This window comes from Oncorhynchus mykiss, chromosome 19 (genome assembly GCF_013265735.2).
Source record: "Oncorhynchus mykiss isolate Arlee chromosome 19, USDA_OmykA_1.1, whole genome shotgun sequence".
Classification (NCBI taxonomy): domain Eukaryota; kingdom Metazoa; phylum Chordata; class Actinopteri; order Salmoniformes; family Salmonidae; genus Oncorhynchus; species Oncorhynchus mykiss.
In genome coordinates, this window is record NC_048583.1 from 39,140,173 (window position 1) to 39,158,166 (window position 17,994).

At 44.8% G+C, this 17,994-nt stretch overlaps 1 protein-coding gene across 14 annotated transcripts in view; it reads left to right on the forward strand.

Moving 5' to 3' along the window:
• LOC110497798 (transmembrane protein KIAA1109 homolog) overlaps positions 1-17,994 on the forward strand; it is a 128,876-nt gene that overhangs the window by 67,837 nt on the left and 43,045 nt on the right. For 10 of the 14 annotated variants that reach the window (XM_021574170.2, XM_036954757.1, XM_036954759.1 and 7 more), the window contains exons 42-57: positions 859-1,063; positions 1,313-1,480; positions 1,620-1,810; positions 1,888-2,063; positions 2,188-2,773; positions 4,250-4,448; positions 4,546-4,821; positions 9,239-9,332; positions 9,772-9,822; positions 10,342-10,548; positions 10,816-11,051; positions 16,501-16,745; positions 17,064-17,169; positions 17,264-17,361; positions 17,471-17,659; positions 17,794-17,962. In XM_021574170.2, the coding sequence (XP_021429845.2) occupies positions 859-1,063; positions 1,313-1,480; positions 1,620-1,810; positions 1,888-2,063; positions 2,188-2,773; positions 4,250-4,448; positions 4,546-4,821; positions 9,239-9,332; positions 9,772-9,822; positions 10,342-10,548; positions 10,816-11,051; positions 16,501-16,745; positions 17,064-17,169; positions 17,264-17,361; positions 17,471-17,659; positions 17,794-17,962 (3,196 nt within the window). The remainder of the gene's footprint in view (positions 1-858; positions 1,064-1,312; positions 1,481-1,619; positions 1,811-1,887; positions 2,064-2,187; positions 2,774-4,249; positions 4,449-4,545; positions 4,822-9,238; positions 9,333-9,771; positions 9,823-10,341; positions 10,549-10,815; positions 11,052-16,500; positions 16,746-17,063; positions 17,170-17,263; positions 17,362-17,470; positions 17,660-17,793; positions 17,963-17,994) is intronic. The other 4 variants (XM_036954758.1, XM_036954760.1, XM_036954768.1 and 1 more) reach the window with 2 other exon arrangements.

The following is a 17,994-nucleotide window of genomic DNA, read 5'->3' on the forward strand; positions in this document are numbered from 1 at the left end:
TTGGATAAAAGTAGAGACTCATAGCTACAAAATGGTATATCATTTGAGGAACAATGGGAAAGTAATTCTGCTTTGAAAGTTGATAAACTCACTTTTGAGAAAAATCGCCTTTGAATGTTTTGGTATCTAGTGAAGAGCTATTTTTTGTCTACACCCATTCAGCATCATTCACACCCTCTTAACTTTATCCCCACCCGTCTCGTTTCGCTCTTGGAGCGCACACTTGACGCTCTGGCTTATGATTTGCTTACCTCTGGATAACATGAAAACAGCCTAACCAACTCTGCTGGCAACAATTTCATTACACTTTTTTGCATACGTTTACTGACACCAACCATATTCAACGGGTGTTGTACATATACCACGTTATGTTAGCAAGCTAGCTAACAGTACACTTTAGCTTGAAATGAAACCACTTTCTGTCAAAATTAAAAATGTGTAATATCTGAAAATGTAGCTAGCTATCTTTCCTGTATCACTCATTATCTAAGCCAATCATGGCTAGTTGGAAGGTTGCTATCTTTTTCTGTGGCTTAACCAACAAGGCTTGTAATTTTAACAATTTTATTAATATTTACAGATGGCATACAAGTTTGTTGTTAAGGCACATGAAAGGTCACATGTTCGTGAAGGTATTTCTGCCAAAAAACGCATTTTCATAAAAATATATTTTTACGTTCAAACGGCTCTCCTGTGAAGTCGTGACTTGCGACATACGCCTAGTTTCCTGAATCGGGTCACATTTTTGTTTAGTATATATAGGTGGACAGGGGCGACAGGGAAGTACCACTTTCCATTAGTATACAATATGAAAGCATTTGTTTTCACACTATTGATATGGGTGTGTGTCTTCCTCAGGGCTCCCACCCATACCAGTCCCTGAGCTACACCAGTGGGGACACGGCGGCTGACTCTCCTGCCCATGTGAGTCGCGTGGGCATGCCTGCCAAGGACAGTCCCCGTAAGGAGAGTCTGTTGAGCTACCTGACTGGCAGCTTCCCCAGCCTGCACAACCTGCTGGAGGGTACACCCCAGAGGAACGATCCCACCACCAAGAGCACAGGTAGACTGCCATAGTCCTTAGAACGTTACCATGGGATAGACCAGGGTTTCCCACACCTGGTTCAGACTTGGGTTGCCTTCCCATTACATACCCTCGTCCCCAAAGTGTGAACATTGTCGAAAAGTATGGCTTATATGGAATTTCCACCATATTTTTATACTAGTTCTAATCTTTTTCGAGCCACAATAATAGAGAATTGGTAGAGAATTGGACTGCAACATTACATTACATGTTTGTGCCCCCCTTTAGGTAACAGTGTGGGCCCAGATGTATTAACGGAACACCCCCTGCTGTCAGAGCCCTCTTCTGTCAGCTTCTACAACTGGATGTCCAACGCTGTGGGCAACCGGGGCGGAGGGAACGCTGTACCCCAGGAGTCCCCCATCAACCGCTCCCAGCACAACAGCCTGCAGACAGGTAGAGGGAATGTTTTGGGAATCTTAGGGGCGAATGTTGGTCAGCAAGCCGCTGTGCAGCTCGCTAACCAACCCCGAAGCTCACGGTAGAAGAATGTCAAAAAGGTCACCCTAAGTGTCTGTTACCCATTGCTCCTCAGGCGTCACCTGTAACCTCCCCACCATCCCATCAGCATCCGACTTCAACACGGTGCTGTCCAGCGACCAGAACACTCTTGATGGAACACAGTCTCAGCACTCTCAGCACAGCACCAGCCAGGATGACATAATGATGGCCGACATCGAGGAGGGCAATCAGTGTCCCGCCGCTGTGCAGCTCGCTGACGCACAGGTAACCTGTTGAGAGTGTGGGTGTTTGTGTTTGTGATAAATCTAATGATTCCCTCTCCTTTTCCTCAATTCACACAGGTTGTGTTCAAGCCTCTGCTGAGTCACACAGGGATCCAGGCGCAGGATACCACTCCTCTCAGCTACAAGATGTATTTTGGAGAGCACCTCTCTTTCTCCGGCACCTTGGAGTGTCTTAGAGCAGACATTGTGGACTCAGACACGTCCAAGGAACGGAAGAACAAACGCTCCAAAAGGTAAATTAACCTTTTATTAACCTTTTATCTAACTAAAGATACTGTATGCCTGGTTATTATTTGTCCCATTATTTACCACTCATAAGTAATCTTGCTCTCTACCCCTCTCCATCTCTCCCTGTAGACAGGGCATGCCTAACCTCCCTCCGCTGGAGTTCAAACCGGCCCTGCTGATCGAGACCTTCAGTCTAAACTCTGTGTTGATGGAGAAGTCTACCAGCACTGGCCCCCCCAACTCCACGGCCGTTCCTTTCGCCTTCCACGACCTCAACCGGCGCCACTACAACACCTTCCACTGCGACTTCACCATCGCCTGCCAGGCCATCAGCCAGCGTGTGGACATGGCCCTGGTGCGCCTCATCCACCAGTTCAGTACCATGGTGGACGACATCAAGGCCACGCAGACAGACATCAAGCTGAGTCGCTACACCGCCGGCTCCGCCTCCCCCACGCCCACCTTCAAGGCAAGGCCCTACCGACACTTCCGCTCTTCTGACTTCAGCCGCAGCTCACGGGGAAGCATCAACGGAGCCGGGCGGAGTGGGGCTGGCGGCGGGAACACGGCTCAGAGAAGCAAGCGAGGTGGAGGAGGAGGGGGTCAACCACCCAATGTCCCCCCTTCAGGATTGGACACACTGGGTCGGAGGGAGCCCCGGGGACGCAACACACTGGGTCGCTCGGAGCGTCGGACCTCCAAGGTACATCAACCAGTATGTGTCTTCATTTTGGAATGTTGTATGTACACTGAACAACAATATAAATGCAACAATTTTCAAAGATATTACTGAGTTACAGTTCATATAAGGAAATCAGTCAATTGAAATAAATTCATTAGGCCCTAATCTATTGATTTCACGGATCAGGAAACCAGTCAGTATCTAGTGTGACCACCATTTGCCTTATGCAGAGCATAGAGTTGATCAGGCTGTTGACTGAGACTGGTAAATGTTGTCCTACTCCTCTTCAATGGCTGTGCGAAGTTGCTGGATATTGCCGGGAACTGTAAGACACTGTCGTACACATCGATCCAGACCATCCCAAACATACTCTGGGGAGTGTGCTTCAATTTTTGTATTAATTTTGTATTACATTGTTTGGTGTGTCCTCGCGATATGGGGCCATGCATTATCATGCTGAAACATAAGGTGATGGCGGATGAATGGCGCGACAATGAGCCTCAGGATCTCATCACGGTATCTCTGTGCATTCAAATTGCCATCGATAAAATACAATTGTGTTCATTGTCCGTAGCTTATGCCTGCCAAGACCATAACCCCATCGCCACCATGGGGCACTCTGTTCACAACGTTGACATCAGCAAACTGTTCGCCCAAACAACGCCATACACGCTGTCGGCCATCTACCTGGTACAGTTGAAACCTTGATTCATCCCTGAAGAGCACACTTCTCCAGCGTGCCAGTGGACATCAAAGGTGGCATTTGCCCGCTGAAGTTGGTTACAACGCCGAACTGCAGTCAGGTGAAGTACCTGATGAGGACGACAAGCAGATTCTTTGGTTGTGCAAAACCACAGTTTCATCAGCTGTCTGGGGGGCTGGTCTCAGACGATCCCACAGTTGAAGAAGCTGGATGTGGAGGTCCTGGGCTGGTGTGCTTAAACATGGTCTCCGGTTGAGGCCGGGTTGGACGTACTGCCAAATTCTCTAAAACGACGTTGGAGGGCGGCTTATGGTAGAAAAATTAACATTAAATTCTCTGGCAACAGCTCTGTTGGACATTCCAGTAGTCAGCATGCCAATTGCATACTCCCTCAAAACTTGAGTTGTCTGTGGCATTGTATTGTGTGACAAAACTGCACATGTTATTTTGTGCGTATGAAACATTTCTGGGACCTTTTATTGTCCCCAGCACAAGCTGCACCTGTGTAATGATCATACTGTTTAATCAGCTTCTTGATATGCCACACTTGTCAGGTGGATGTATTATCTTGGCAATGAAGAAATGATCACTAACAGGAATGTCAACAATTTTGTGCACAAAGTTTGAGAGAAAAGCTTTTTGTGCGTATGAAACATTTCTGGGATCTTTTATGTCAGCTCATTAAACATGGCACCAACACTTTACATGTTGCGTTTATATTTTTGTTCAGTATATATTTGTCAGTGATCTATCAGATGATGTATGCTCTGTTTCTATTGGTAAATTGATTGAATCAATTGATGAAGGTGTCGCGGAAGGGCTCTCGGGACGTAGCTGACCACACAGCCATCCAAATGGATGACTCTGACTCCATCACAGTGTCAGAGCAGAGCGAGCCCTCTGCAGAGTGCTGGCAGAACATGTACAAGCTGCTCAACTTCTACTCCCTCATCTCTGACCCCACGGGTATCCTGGAGAAGAGCTCCCCTGAGAACTGCCTTTCGGGTAAGGCTCTCTCTCCCCCTCACCCATCTCTAGCCCCTACCCCCTAGGCACTTAGAAATATCAATTATTAAAAGTATTTTTTGTGTGATCTGTGCAGACGGTGGCCGCAGTCCCTCGGAGCCCCTGTGCAGGGTGATCTTTGAGAACGAGCAGGAGGACCCCACCACCCCCACTAACAAGCCCTCATCTGGGCTAGGTGCTGGGGGCAGACGGCGCAGCCTGGTGAGTTCTGAGCCACAGCACGTCACTCTCATCGTGTTTGGCATCGGCATGGTGAACCGCACCCACCTGGAGGCCGACATCGGGGGCCTGACCATGGAGGCAGAGCTGAAGAAGATCCACGGCAGCTTCACACTCAAGGAAAAGATGAAGGGTGAGGCTCTTAGTAGTGATGTGTGGGTTGACTCATAACCTGCAGTCCCTGAGGTTATATCCGTGGGGCGGGCGTGTTTAGGGTTATTAAATACTGTGTGGATGAAGGGTGGGTGGCGGGCGGGTTGGGTGAAGAGAAAACGATAGCCTATCTGAAAACATCCATAAATGTCTCATTTTTTTGAAATTATTTTGCAAGTTATATAGGCTATATTACTGAGTTACAGTAATGTAACATGTGTTTGGTGCCGGCAAAGATGGACGCCTCGCTTCGCGTTCTTAGGAAACTATGTAGTATTTTGTTTTTTTTATGTATTATTTTTTACACTGTTACCCCAGGAAATCTTAAGTCTTATCACATACAGCTGGGAGGAACTTTTGGATATAAGAGCAACGCCAACTTACCAACATTACGACCAGGAATACGACTTTCCCGAAGCGGATCCTCAGTTTGGACCACCACCCAAGACAATGGATCGGATCCCAGTAGGCGACCCAAAACAACGGCGCCGCAGAAGGGGCAGACGGCGCGGTCTTCTGGTCAGGCTCCGTAGATGGGCACACCGCCCACCGCTCCCGAGTATACTACTCGCCAATGTCCAGTCTCTTGACAACAAGGTAGATGAAATTCGAGCAAGGTTTGCCTACCAGAGAGACATTAGAGATTGTAACATCCTTTGTTTCATGGAAACATGGCTCACTCGGGATACGTTATCAGTCCGTACAGCCACCTGGTTTCTTCACACATCACGCCGATGTGTGAAGAAGGGCGGTGGTGTATGCCTTATGATTAACGAGTCGTGGTGATAACAACATACAGGAACTCAAGTCCTGTTGTTCACCTGACCTAGAATTCCTTACGATCAAATGCCGACCGCATTATCCACCAAGAGAATTCTCTTCGATTATAATCACAGCCGTGTATATCCCCCCCCAAGCAGACAACTCGACGGCCCTGTAAGGACTTCTTTGGACTCTATGTAAACTGGAAACTACATATCCTGAGGCTGCATTTATTGTAGCTGGGGATTTTAACAAGGCTAATCTGAAAACAAGGCTCCTATTGAATGCGTGACCCGGGCTGGCAACACTCTGGATCATTGCTACTCTAATTTCCGCAACGCATACAAAGCTCTCCCTCGCCCTCCTTTCGGCAAATCTGACCACGACTCCATTTTGTTGCTCCCAGCCTATAGACAGAGACTAAAACAGGAAACGCCCGCGCTCAGATTTGTTCAACGCTGGTCCGACCAATCTGATTCCACGCTTAAAGATTGCTTCGATCACGTGGACTGGGATATGTTCCGGATAGCGTCAGATAATAACATTGATGTATACGCTGATTCGGTGAGCAAGTTTATTAGCAAGTGCATCGGTGATGTGGTACCCACGGTGACTATTAAATCCTTCCCCAACCAGAAACCGTGGATTGATGGCAGCATTCGTGCAAAACTGAAAGCGCGAACCACTGCTTTTAATCATGGTAAGGCGACTGGAAACATGACTGAATACAAACAGTGTAGCTATTTCCTCTGCAAGGCAATCAAACAAGCTAAGTGTCAGTATAGAGACAAAGTAGAGTCGCAATTCAACGGCTCAGACACGAGACGTATGTGGCAGGGTCTGCAGTCAATCACGGACTACAAAAAGAAAACCAGCCCCGTCACGGACACCGATGTCTTGCTGCCAGACAAAATAAACAACTTCTTTGCTTTGAGAACAATACAGTGCTACTGACACGGCCCGCTACCAAAACCTGCGGGCTCTCCTTCACTGCAGCCAACGTGAGTAAGACATATAAACGTGTTAACCCTCGCAAGGCTGCCGGCCGAGACGGCATCCCCAGCCACGTCCTCAGAGCATGCGCAGACCAGCTGGCTGGTGTGTTTACGGACATATTTAATCAATCCCTATCCCAGTCTGCTGTTCCCACATGCTTCAAGAGGGCCACCATTGTTCCTGTTCCCAAGAAAGATAAGGTAACTGAGCTAAACGACTATTGCCCCATAGCCCCACTTCCGTCATCATGAAGTGCTTTGAGAGACTAGTCAAGGATCATATCACCTCCACCCTACCTGACACCCTAGACCCACTCCAATTTGCTTACTGCCCCAATAGGCCCACAGACGATGCAATCGCAACCACACTGCCCTAACCCATCTGGACAAGAGGAATACCTATGTAAGAATGCTGTTCATCGATTACAGCTCAGATTTAACACCATAGTACCCTCCAAACGCGTCATTAAGCTCGAGACCCTGGTTCTCGACCCCGCCGTGTGAAACTGGGTCCTGGACTTTCTGACAGGCCACCCCCAGGTGGTGAGGGTAGGAAACAACATCTCCACCCCGCTGATCCTCAACACTGGGGCCCCACAAGGGTGTGTTCTCAGCCCTCTCCTGTACTCCTGTACCATGCACACCTCCAACTCAATCATCAAGTTTGCAGATGGCACTACAGTGGTAGGCTTGATTACCAACAACGACGAGACAGCCTACAGGGAGGAGGTGAGGGCCCTCGGAGTGTGATGTCAGGAAAATAACCTCACGCTCAACGACAACAAAACAAAGGAGATGATCGTGGACTTCAGGAAACAGCAGAGGGATCACCCCCCTATCCACATCGACGGGACAGTAGTGGAGAAGGTGGAACGTTTTTTAAGTTCCTCGGCGTACACATCACGGACTAACTGAAATGGTCCACCCACACAGACTGCGTGGTGAAGAAGGCACATCAGGACCTCTTCAACCTCAGGAGGCTGAAGAAATTTGGCTTGTCAAGAAAAACACTCACAAACTTTTACAGATGCACAATCGAGAGCATCATGTCGGGCTGTATCACCGCCTGGTACAGCAACTGCTCCACCCACAACCGTAAGGATTGGGTAGTGAGGTCTGCACAACGCATCACCGGGGGCAAACTACCTGCTTTCCAGGACACCTACACCACCCGATGTCACAGGAAGGCCAAAAAGATCATCAAGGACAACAGCCACCCGAGCCACTGCCTGTTCACCCCGCTATCATCCAGAAGGCGAGGTCAGTACAGGTGCATCAAAGCTGGGACCGAGAGACTGAAAAACATATTTTATCTCAAGTCCATCAGACTGTTAAACAGCCATCACTAACAGTGAGTGGCTGCTGCCAACATACAGACTCACTCTCTAGCCTCAGAACTAGAAGCACAACCATTTCGCTGCACTCCTATTAACAGCTGCTAACCATGTGTATGTGACCAATAAAATTTGATTTGATTTGATGCATTGAGGTTTTTCTTTCATTATTTTAGGCTATCTGACATTAGAGCGTAAGTCTAAGCTTCAGGGCCTAATTGTACATGTGCCAATTAGCCTACACCAATTGCCAAATGCTTTTGGGAACGGGCATAAAAAGTTAATGTCGATCCACAGAGGAAAAAAGGACAATGTCAGAGTTGAATTCAATAAGAGAAAAGCTGCGAAATAAAGAGAAGGGAGGGCCAGAAAAGTAATGTTTAGGAAAGATTTGTTAACATGGTAAAAAAGGATGATAGTATCGCCGGCTATGTTATGTGTGATTGTGAGAATCTATACAAATTCAACAGTCACACGATGGGGACTTCAAATAGGCCTATGGCACGTCAAGGGAACTGTAGCCTGCTGTTCAGATCGGTTAAATTGAAACTGAAATCTGGACTGTAACTGTAGGGCTATAACCTCTGACATAGCCTTAATGTTAACTCCTGCAGAATTAAGCATTTCTTGCAGTAAAATTATATACCAAATGTAGGCTAAATTTGGACTCGGGAACAGGACTAGAGAAATATGTTCTCTTTCTTTTCAGCATCGTGAGAGAATGCGAAGTTAGCTCGTTATTTTTTTTGTTATTGCATTTTCTCCCCGGTCCCTGAACGTGTTTGCGCCGCGGAAGAAGCATGCCAGAGAACTTTACCGATGTCAACTGAATTGAAGCATTCATTCTACCGATTTATGGCATTGTTCTGGTGAGCAAGGGTTTATATAGTCTTCTAGGTCAACATATAATGACGGAAGATAAGCTGCTTGTATCTAATTGTAGACAAGTTGACAGACAAATAGCCTATCAAAATGTCAGAAATTATAAACAGAAACATGTCTAAATCAGGCAAATAAAATCATGCACCCCCTGTCAAAAATGGTTATGTTGTCTCTGACTGTAGACTACAGCGCATTTTCTATGTTAGCAAGTTATGGTCGGGTGCGAGCCTCAGATTTTCATTTTATCACATACAGTCGGGCGGGAGCGGATCGGTTATTAACAATTGCATTCCGGCGCGGGTGAACAAACCAGAGACCGGCGCACCATTAGCTCTTGGTTTACTTCACTAGTTCAATACACTGCCTCTTTGTATTACATTTTGCAGTAACATATCTGGATGATATCTCCCAAATCTGTTTTCAGACATACTGCACCAGAAGATGACAGAAACTTGTGCATCAGCCCACATAGGAGGAGTTAACATTGTGCTCCTGGAGGGTATAACACCAGACATTCAGTAAGTACTGCTCAAATTTAGGCACATAGCTGCTTCATTTGCATTTTTATATTGAGGTTTGAAGTTTGATAGTGTGCATTAGGTCTCTGTGAATTGTAAGACCTAAAATAACCTTTCTAGTTCATTTGCCTGTCATTTTGATAACTTGTAAAAAATAATTATATGGAACGTTTTAATTTCCTACCCCACTGTGCCATTGATTGCATGTCAACATACTGTGTGAGTTATTCCTACAGTTACTTCACAGTAATCAAATCCTAGAAATATTCAAATTACTGCAAATATTATGTTGGCATCACTGGAAATACTTTTGGCAGGCGAAGGAAGGTGGATAGATATTCTAATCTAGTCTGTTGTCAGTATCTCTGCGTGAATACTCAATTTTTCATTTGCTCTCTTTTTTTACTTTCCCTGCTTTCTCTTCCATCATTTTACATAGACTGGAGGATTTCCCCACATCTCCTACCAGCACAGCCAAACAAGAGTTTCTGTATGTGTTTATAACTACTGCACCTTGGCACATCATAGCAATGCCACAGTAGTACCTAGTTAAAACACAACTTTCATTTTGTCTGCATTTTGTCTGGAGTCTGTGGTAACGCAATGTTTCTTCAGTGTACAGCTCTAGCTGTGTTATTGTCCTTCATCGTGTTAGATTGGTAATCCCCCACTGTCCTTTTCTCCTGTTTCTGTGTTCCTTCCTTCATGTGTATAGTGGCTAGAGTATCTTTATAGATCAGCTAGATCGCAGCGATTCATCCTGTAAGCGTGATCTAATTTATTGTTGATTTTTTGGCAACGTAATGGAAGAGCCTATAAATCCCTGTCATTCTTATGCCCCCATAACATGGTTGTCGTTATGTGCTTCTTAGTGTGTAGTATGCCTGCTGTCTAACAAAAATGACCAAAACACTTTTTGTACATTGTTGTTCTATAGATGTTGTCCTGTCTTAACCTGTTGTCAAACAGTCATATTAGAATCGCTGACACTCTACTCTGCCCTTTCCAGAACGGTTGTGAAATGCAACGTAGCTAAGTCCCAGGCCCTGTACAGCGCTCAGCGGGGCCTGAAGACCAACAACGCAGCTGTGTTCAAGGTGGGCGCCATCATGATCAACATCCCCCAGCACCCAGCCACGCTGCACAGCATGATGGTCCGTAGCTCCCATCAGCTCTCAAAGCAGATCTCCGACCTCATCCGCCAGCCGTCCAACGTGTGAGTCTAGGAGGAAATTGTTGTATTATTCACAGGATATTGTATTATTTAAACTTTGAGTCCCATTGAAATCTATAGGTATCTACTAGGTGAGCCACTCCCAAGAACTGGGGCTGGGTAGGCAGAACTGCTTGCTCAGTGTGGTCCTCTCCTATGTGTCTAGTATGACAGGAAAGCATTTCAGTGAGAGAACCATTTTCTTTCCTCTGAATTTCCTTCATGGACTAAGCAAAACATCTTCATCCTGAACTATGTTATTTATTTTAGGTCACCCCCAAACAGGGAAGACACCCCCACCCCTCAGCCCTCTGACAAGGCGTCCAGCATCAACCAGACCCCCGTGGAGGCCAATGAGTTCCCCCAGCTGCCAGAGGGTCTTGAGAAGAAGCCCATCGTCCTCAAGTTCAGCGCTATGATGGACGGCATCACCATAGGAGCAGCCCTTTTGCCCTCCCTCAAGGCTGAGTACAAGATGGGCCGCATGAAGAGTCACGGCATGACAGGTACAGTGCCTTCAGAAAGTATTCATACCCCTTGATTTATTCCAGATTTTGTTGTTACAGCCTGAATTAAAAATGTATTAAAAAGATTTGAAAAAGTTAAAACATGTTTTTAGAAATGTTTGCAATATTACTGAAAATTAAATTAAGAAATATTTAATTTACAGTACCAGTCAAAAGTTTGGACACACCACCTTATATTTACTATTTTCTACATTGTAGAATAATAGTGAAGACATCAAAACTATGACATAACACATGTAGTAACCCAAAAAGTATACAGTGCCTTGCGAAAATATTCGGCCCCCTTGAACTTTGCGACCTTTAGCCACATTTCAGGCTTCAAACATAAAGATATAAAACTATATTTTTTTGTGAAGAATCAACAACAAGTGGGACACAATCATGAAGTGGAACGACATTTATTGGATATTTCAAACTTTTTTAACAAATCAAAAACTGAAAAATTGGGCGTGCAAAATTATTCAGCCCCTTTACTTTCAGTGCAGCAAACTCTCTCCAGAAGTTCAGTGAGGATCTCTGAATGATCCAATGTTGACCTAAATGACTAATGATGATAAATATGATCCACCTGTGTGTAATCAAGTCTCCGTATAAATGCACCTGCACTGTGATAGTCTCAGAGGTCCGTTAAAAGCGCAGAGAGCATCATGGAGAACAAGGAACACACCAGGCAGGTCCGAGATACTGTTGTGAAGAAGTTTAAAGCCAGATTTGGATACAAAAAGATTTCCCAAGCTTTAAACATCCCAAGGAGCACTGTGCAAGCGATAATATTGAAATGGAAGGAGTATCAGACCACTGCAAATCTACCAAGACCTGGCCGTCCCTCTAAACTTTCAGCTCATACAAGGAGAAGACTGATCAGAGATGCAGCCAAGAGGCCCATGATCACTCTGGATGAACTGCAGAGATCTACAGCTGAGGTGGGAGACTCTGTCCATAGGACAACAATCAGTCGTATATTGCACAAATCTGGCCTTTATGGAAGAGTGGCAAGAAAAAAGCAATTTCTTAAAGATATCCATAAAAAGTGTTGTTTAAGGTTTGCCACAAGCCACCTGGGAGACACACCAAACATGTGGAAGAAGGTGCTCTGGTCAGATGAAACCAAAATTGAACTTTTTGGCAACAATGCAAGACGTTATGTTTGGCGTAAAAGCAACACAGCTCATCACCCTGAACACACCATCCCCACTGTCAAACATGGTGGTGGCAGCATCATGGTTTGGGCCTGCTTTTCTTCAGCAGGGACAGGGGAGATGGTTAAAATTGATGGGAAGATGGATGGAGCCAAATACAGGACCATTCTGGAAAAAAACCTGATGGAGTCTGCAAAAGACCTGAAACTGGGACGGAGATTTGTCTTCCAATAAGACAATGATCCAAAACATAAAGCAAAATCTACAATGGAATGGTTCAAAAATAAACATATCCAGGTGTTAGAATGGCCAAGTCAAAGTCCAGACCTGAATCCAATCGATAATCTGTGGAAAGAACTGAAAACTGCTGTTCACAAATGCTCTCCATCCAACCTCACTGAGCTCGAGCTGTTTTGCAAGGAGGAATGGGAAAAAATTTCAGTCTCTCGATGTGCAAAACTGATAGAGACATACCCCAAGCGACTTACAGCTGTAATCGCAGCAAAAGGTGACGCTACAAAGTATTAACTTAAGGGGGCTGAATAATTTTGCACGCCCAATTTTTCAGTTTTTGATTTGTTAAAAAAGTTTGAAATATCCAATAAATGTCGTTCCACTTCATGATTGTGTCCCACTTGTTGTTGATTCTTCACAAAAAAATACAGTTTTATATCTTTATGTTTGAAGCCTGAAATGTGGCAAAAGGTCGCAAAGTTCAAGGGGGCCTAATACTTTCGCAAGGCACTGTATGTATGCAAAAATATATTTGAGATTCTTCAAAGTAGTCACCCTTTGCCTTGATGACAGCTTTGCACACTCTTGGCATTCTCTCAACCAGCTTCACCTGGAATGCTTTTCCAACAGTCTTGAAGAAGTACCCACATATGCTGAGCACTTGTTGGCTGCTTTTCCTTCACTCTGCGGTCCAACTCATCACAAACCATCTCAATTGGTTTGAGGTCGGGTGATTGTGGAGGCCAGGTCATCTGATGCAGCGCTCCATAAACTCTCCTTCTTGGTCAAATAGCCCATACACAGCCTGGAGGTGTGTTTTGGGTCATTCTCCTGTTGAAAAATAAAGTATAGTCCCACTAAGCGCAAACCAGATGGGATGGCGTATCGCTGCAGAATGCTGTTGTAGCCATGCTGGTTAAGTGTTATTTGTATTCTAAATTAATCACAGACTGTGTCACCAGCAAAGCAACCCCACACCATCACACCTCTATGCTTCATGGTGGGAACCACACATGCGGAGATCATCCATTCACCTACTCTGTGTCTCACAAAGGCATGGCGGTTAGAACCAAAAATCTCAAATTTGGACTCATCAGCCCAAAGGACAGATTTTCTTCAGTCCATTGCCCGTGTTTCTTGGCCCAAGCAAGTCTCTTCTTCTTATTGGTGTACTTTTGTAGTGGTTTATTTTCAGCAATTTGGCCATGAAGGCCTGATTCACACAGTCTCCTCTGAACAGTTGATGTTGAGATGTCTGTTTTTATTTTTATTATTAGTATTTTTATTTTTGTATTTTTTAAAATCTTTATTTAACTAGGCAAGTCAGTTAAAAATACATTCTTATTTACAATGACGGCCTACACCGGCCAAACCCAGACGATGCTGGGCCAATTGTGCGCCGCCCTATGGGACTCCCAATCACAGCCGGTTGTGATACAGCCTGGATTCGAACCAGGGTGTCTGCAGTGACGCCTCTAGCACTGAGATGCAGTGCCTTAGACCACTGTGTCACTCGGGAGTCCACTGTTACTTGAACTCTGTGAATAATTTTTTGGGGCTGCAATCTGAGGTGCAGTTAATTGCTGATTTCTGAGGCTGGTAACTCTTTTGAACTTATCCTCTGCTGCAGGGGTAACTCTGGGTCTTCCTTTCCTATGGCGGTCCTCATGAGAGCCAATTTAATTATAGCGCTTCATACTTTTTCTCTACTGCATTTGAAGAAACTTTCAAAGTTCTTGAAATGTTCTGTATTGACTGACCTTCATGTCTTAAAATGATGATGGACTGTCATTTCTCTTTGCTTATTTGAACTGTTCTTGCCATAATATTGACTTGGTCTTTTACCAAATAGGGCTATCTTCTGTATACCACACCTACCTTGTCACAACACAACTGATTGGCTCAAACTCATTAGGAAGGAAAGAAATTCCAAATATTAACTTTTAACAAGGCACACCTGTTAATTGAAATGCATTCCAGGTGAAGCTGGTTGAGAGAATGCCAAGAGTGTGCAATGCTGTCATCAAGGCAAATGGTAGCTAATTTGAAGAATTTCAAATATAAAATATTTATACATTTGTTTAACATTTTTTGGGTTAGTACATGATTTTAATGTGTTATTTCATAGTTTTGATCTTCACTATTATTCTACAATGTAGAAAATAGTGAAAATAAAGAAAAACCCTGGAATGAGTAGGTACGTCCAAACTTTTGACTGGTACTGTAAGTATTCGCACCCCTTTGCTATGACACTCCAAATGAAGCTCATGTGCATCCAATTTCCTTTGATCATCCTTGAGATGTCACTACAATTTGATTACAATTGTTTTGACATTTAGAAAGAAGCACACCCGTCTGTATAAGGGCCCACAGTTGCCAGTGCGTGTCAGAGCAGAAACTATACACTGAAGGAACTGTCCTTGGATCTCCAAGATATAATTGTTATGAGGCATGTACACTACATGTACATGCCTCGTCGAACATCTCATTCCAACATCATGGGCATTAATATGGAGTTGGTCCCTCCTTTACTGCTATAACAGCCTCCATTCTTCTGGGAAGGCTTTCTACTAGATGTTGGAACATTGCTGTGGGAACTTGTTTCAATTCAGCCACGAGGATCAGTGACATTAGGTACTGATGTTGTGCGATTAGGCCTGGCTCGCAGTCGGTGTTCCAATTCTTCCCAAATGTATTTGATGGGGTTGAGATCAGGGCTCTGTGCAGGCTAGTCAAGATATCTTCTACACCGATCTTGACAAACCATTTCTGTATGGACCTTGCTTTGTGCGCAGTGCTATTGTCAGGCTGAAACAAGAAAGGGTCTTCCCCAAAATCATGTAGAATGTCTTTGTATGCTGTAACATTAAGATTTTCCTTCACTGGAACTAAGGGACCGAGCCCGAATCATGAAAAATATCCCCATTATTCCTCCTCCACCCAACTTTACAGTTGGCACTATGCTTTGGGGAAGGTAGTGTTCCCCTGGCATCTGCCAAACCCAGATTGTTGGAAAGGTGGCATCCTATGACGGTGCCACGTTGAAAGTCAGTCACTGAGCTCTTCAGTACTGGCCATTGCACTACCAATGTTTGTCTTTGGAGATTCCATGGCTGTGTGCTCAATTTTATACACCTGTCAGCCACGAGTGTGACTGAAATATAGCCAAATCCACTAATCTGAAGTGGAGTCCACATACTTTTGGCCATGTAGTGTATCTGGGGAATGGTATAAAACAATTTCTAGAGTGTTGAAAGTTTCCAAGAGCACAGTGGTCTCTATCATTGGGAAATGGAAAAAGACTCTGTAAAAGGCTGGCCATCCGACCAAACTGAGCAACCGGGCAAGAAGGACCTTGGACTGAGAACCCAATGACCACTCTGACAGAACTACAGAGTTCCTTGGCTGAGATGGGAGAACATGCTAGAAGGGCAACAGTCTCTACAGAACTTCACCAATCTGGGCTTTATTGGAGAGTTTCCAGACGGAAGCCTCCTTTAGAAAAAGGAACATGACAGCATGCCTTGAGTTTGCAAAAAGGCACTTGAATCGCATTGAAAATCTGTGGAAAGACTTGAAGATTGCTGTTCACTGCCGCTCCCCATCTAACTTAACAGAGTTCGAGAAAATCTGAATGGGAGAAAATCCCCAAATCCAGATGTGCAAAGCTGATACAGACATACCCAAGCTGTAAACTCTGCCATAGGTTCTTCTACAAAGTATTGATTCAGGGGTATGAATACTTATGTAAATGAGGTATTTCTGTATTTCATTTTCAATAAATGTGTAAAAATGTATAAAAACATGGGGTATTGTGTGTAGATGGTTGAGAGAATCTATTAAATCCATTTTGAAATTGGGCTGTAACAACAAAATGTGGAATAAGTCAAGGGCTATGAATACTTTTTGAAGGCACAGTAGTTAGCACCCAGCTTTAACCTCCGACTGGGGTAATGGGATATTGTACTTGTATTATGAGGATCGTATTATTTGTGGTCTGACAATGCATCTTAATTTAATTCTGAGTGGATTGATAAACTCATTGTTCTCTGCAGGTGCCCAGACAAGGTTCACGTTTGAGCTGCCCAACCACAAGTTGTGTTTCCAGTCCAAGGTGTCCCCGGTGGACACCATGTCCGCCATGCCACCCTCGGCCAACCTCAACCTCCCGCCAGTCACCATGTCTGGAGAATACATAATGGAGGACCACGAGGGCCACTCGGATTTTACTGACGACTTCCCAATCCCCATGAAGCAAGGCAACTACCTCCAGGGGAATTACCTGCGCTGTGTGGCTGAGGTGAGGCTGCCATATTCAAGTAGAGTAGCTCCGCTATTGCAGACTATACCTTTTATTAATATAAAATATATGTCAACACAGTTTTGTTCTATTTTGATTGTTTGTTCATTTGTTTGGATATTATTTGAGCTAGATATATATATTGGCTTCCCGCGTAATGCTCATGCGTGGTGAATTTGTGGATGTGAGTACTCAGTCCGTTCGACCTGACGAAGATACTTGTGAATCGAAACATTGTCAATAAAGTGGTAATTGGCAGCATATTCAGTCTGTGTGCCTTTCTGTTATTTTCATTCATTTCAATCCCCCTTCACGTAGATTGGTTCTTTTGAGCACAACCTCACCACGGACCTCCTGAACCACCTGGTGTTCCTGCAGAAGGTTTTCATGAAGGAAGTCAATGAGGTCATCCAGAAAGTATCAGGTCTGACCCGCTGTATAACACAAGGACATTGAAAGTTGTTGTTGTGTTTCAGTATTTTGCTTAGACACTTTGTGTTAAATGTTTGTCTATGCAGGAGGAGAGCAGCCCATCCCTCTGTGGAATGAGCACGACATCTCAACAGACGCTGACAAGCCCAAGATTTTGCTCTACTCACTCAGTCTGATGTTTAAGGTACCAGTATTTAAAACAAGAAATGTGCTGCAGTTTACATTCTTGTTACTTATTGCTTGAGTACGGGAATGAAACTGATGACTTTTTCCTGAATTCTTGTGGTTTGCAGGGGATCCAGATGACAGCCACCACTCCATCCATGAGAGCGGTGCGCTTCGAGACAGGGCTGATAGAGCTGGAGCTCTCCAACAGGATCCAATGTAAAGCCCAGCCCGGCGGCAGCAGCAGTTACCTCAAACTGTTTGGGAAGTGCCAAGTGGACCTGAACCTCGCCCTGGGCCAAATAGTCAAGCATCAGGTAGGCTACAGCGAATTAATATAGGTTGTGTTTGTTTCAATTAGCTGCTGCAATCAGATTCCTCCTTTTGAGGATCAATAAAGTATTGTGTCTGCCCCTGTTTTGTGAGATATAACTATTTATTTATTCCACAGGTATACGAGGAGGCGGGTTCAGACTTCCACCAGGTGGCCTACTTCCGCACTCGTATTGGCTTACGGAACGCCCTTCAGGAGGAGATCAGTGGCTCCTCAGACAAAGAGGCAGTACTCATCACTCTCAACCGGCCAATCGTCTTTGCTCAGCCTGTGGCCTTTGACAGAGGTCAGGCCTTAATAAGTTTTCAGATTCTCGGA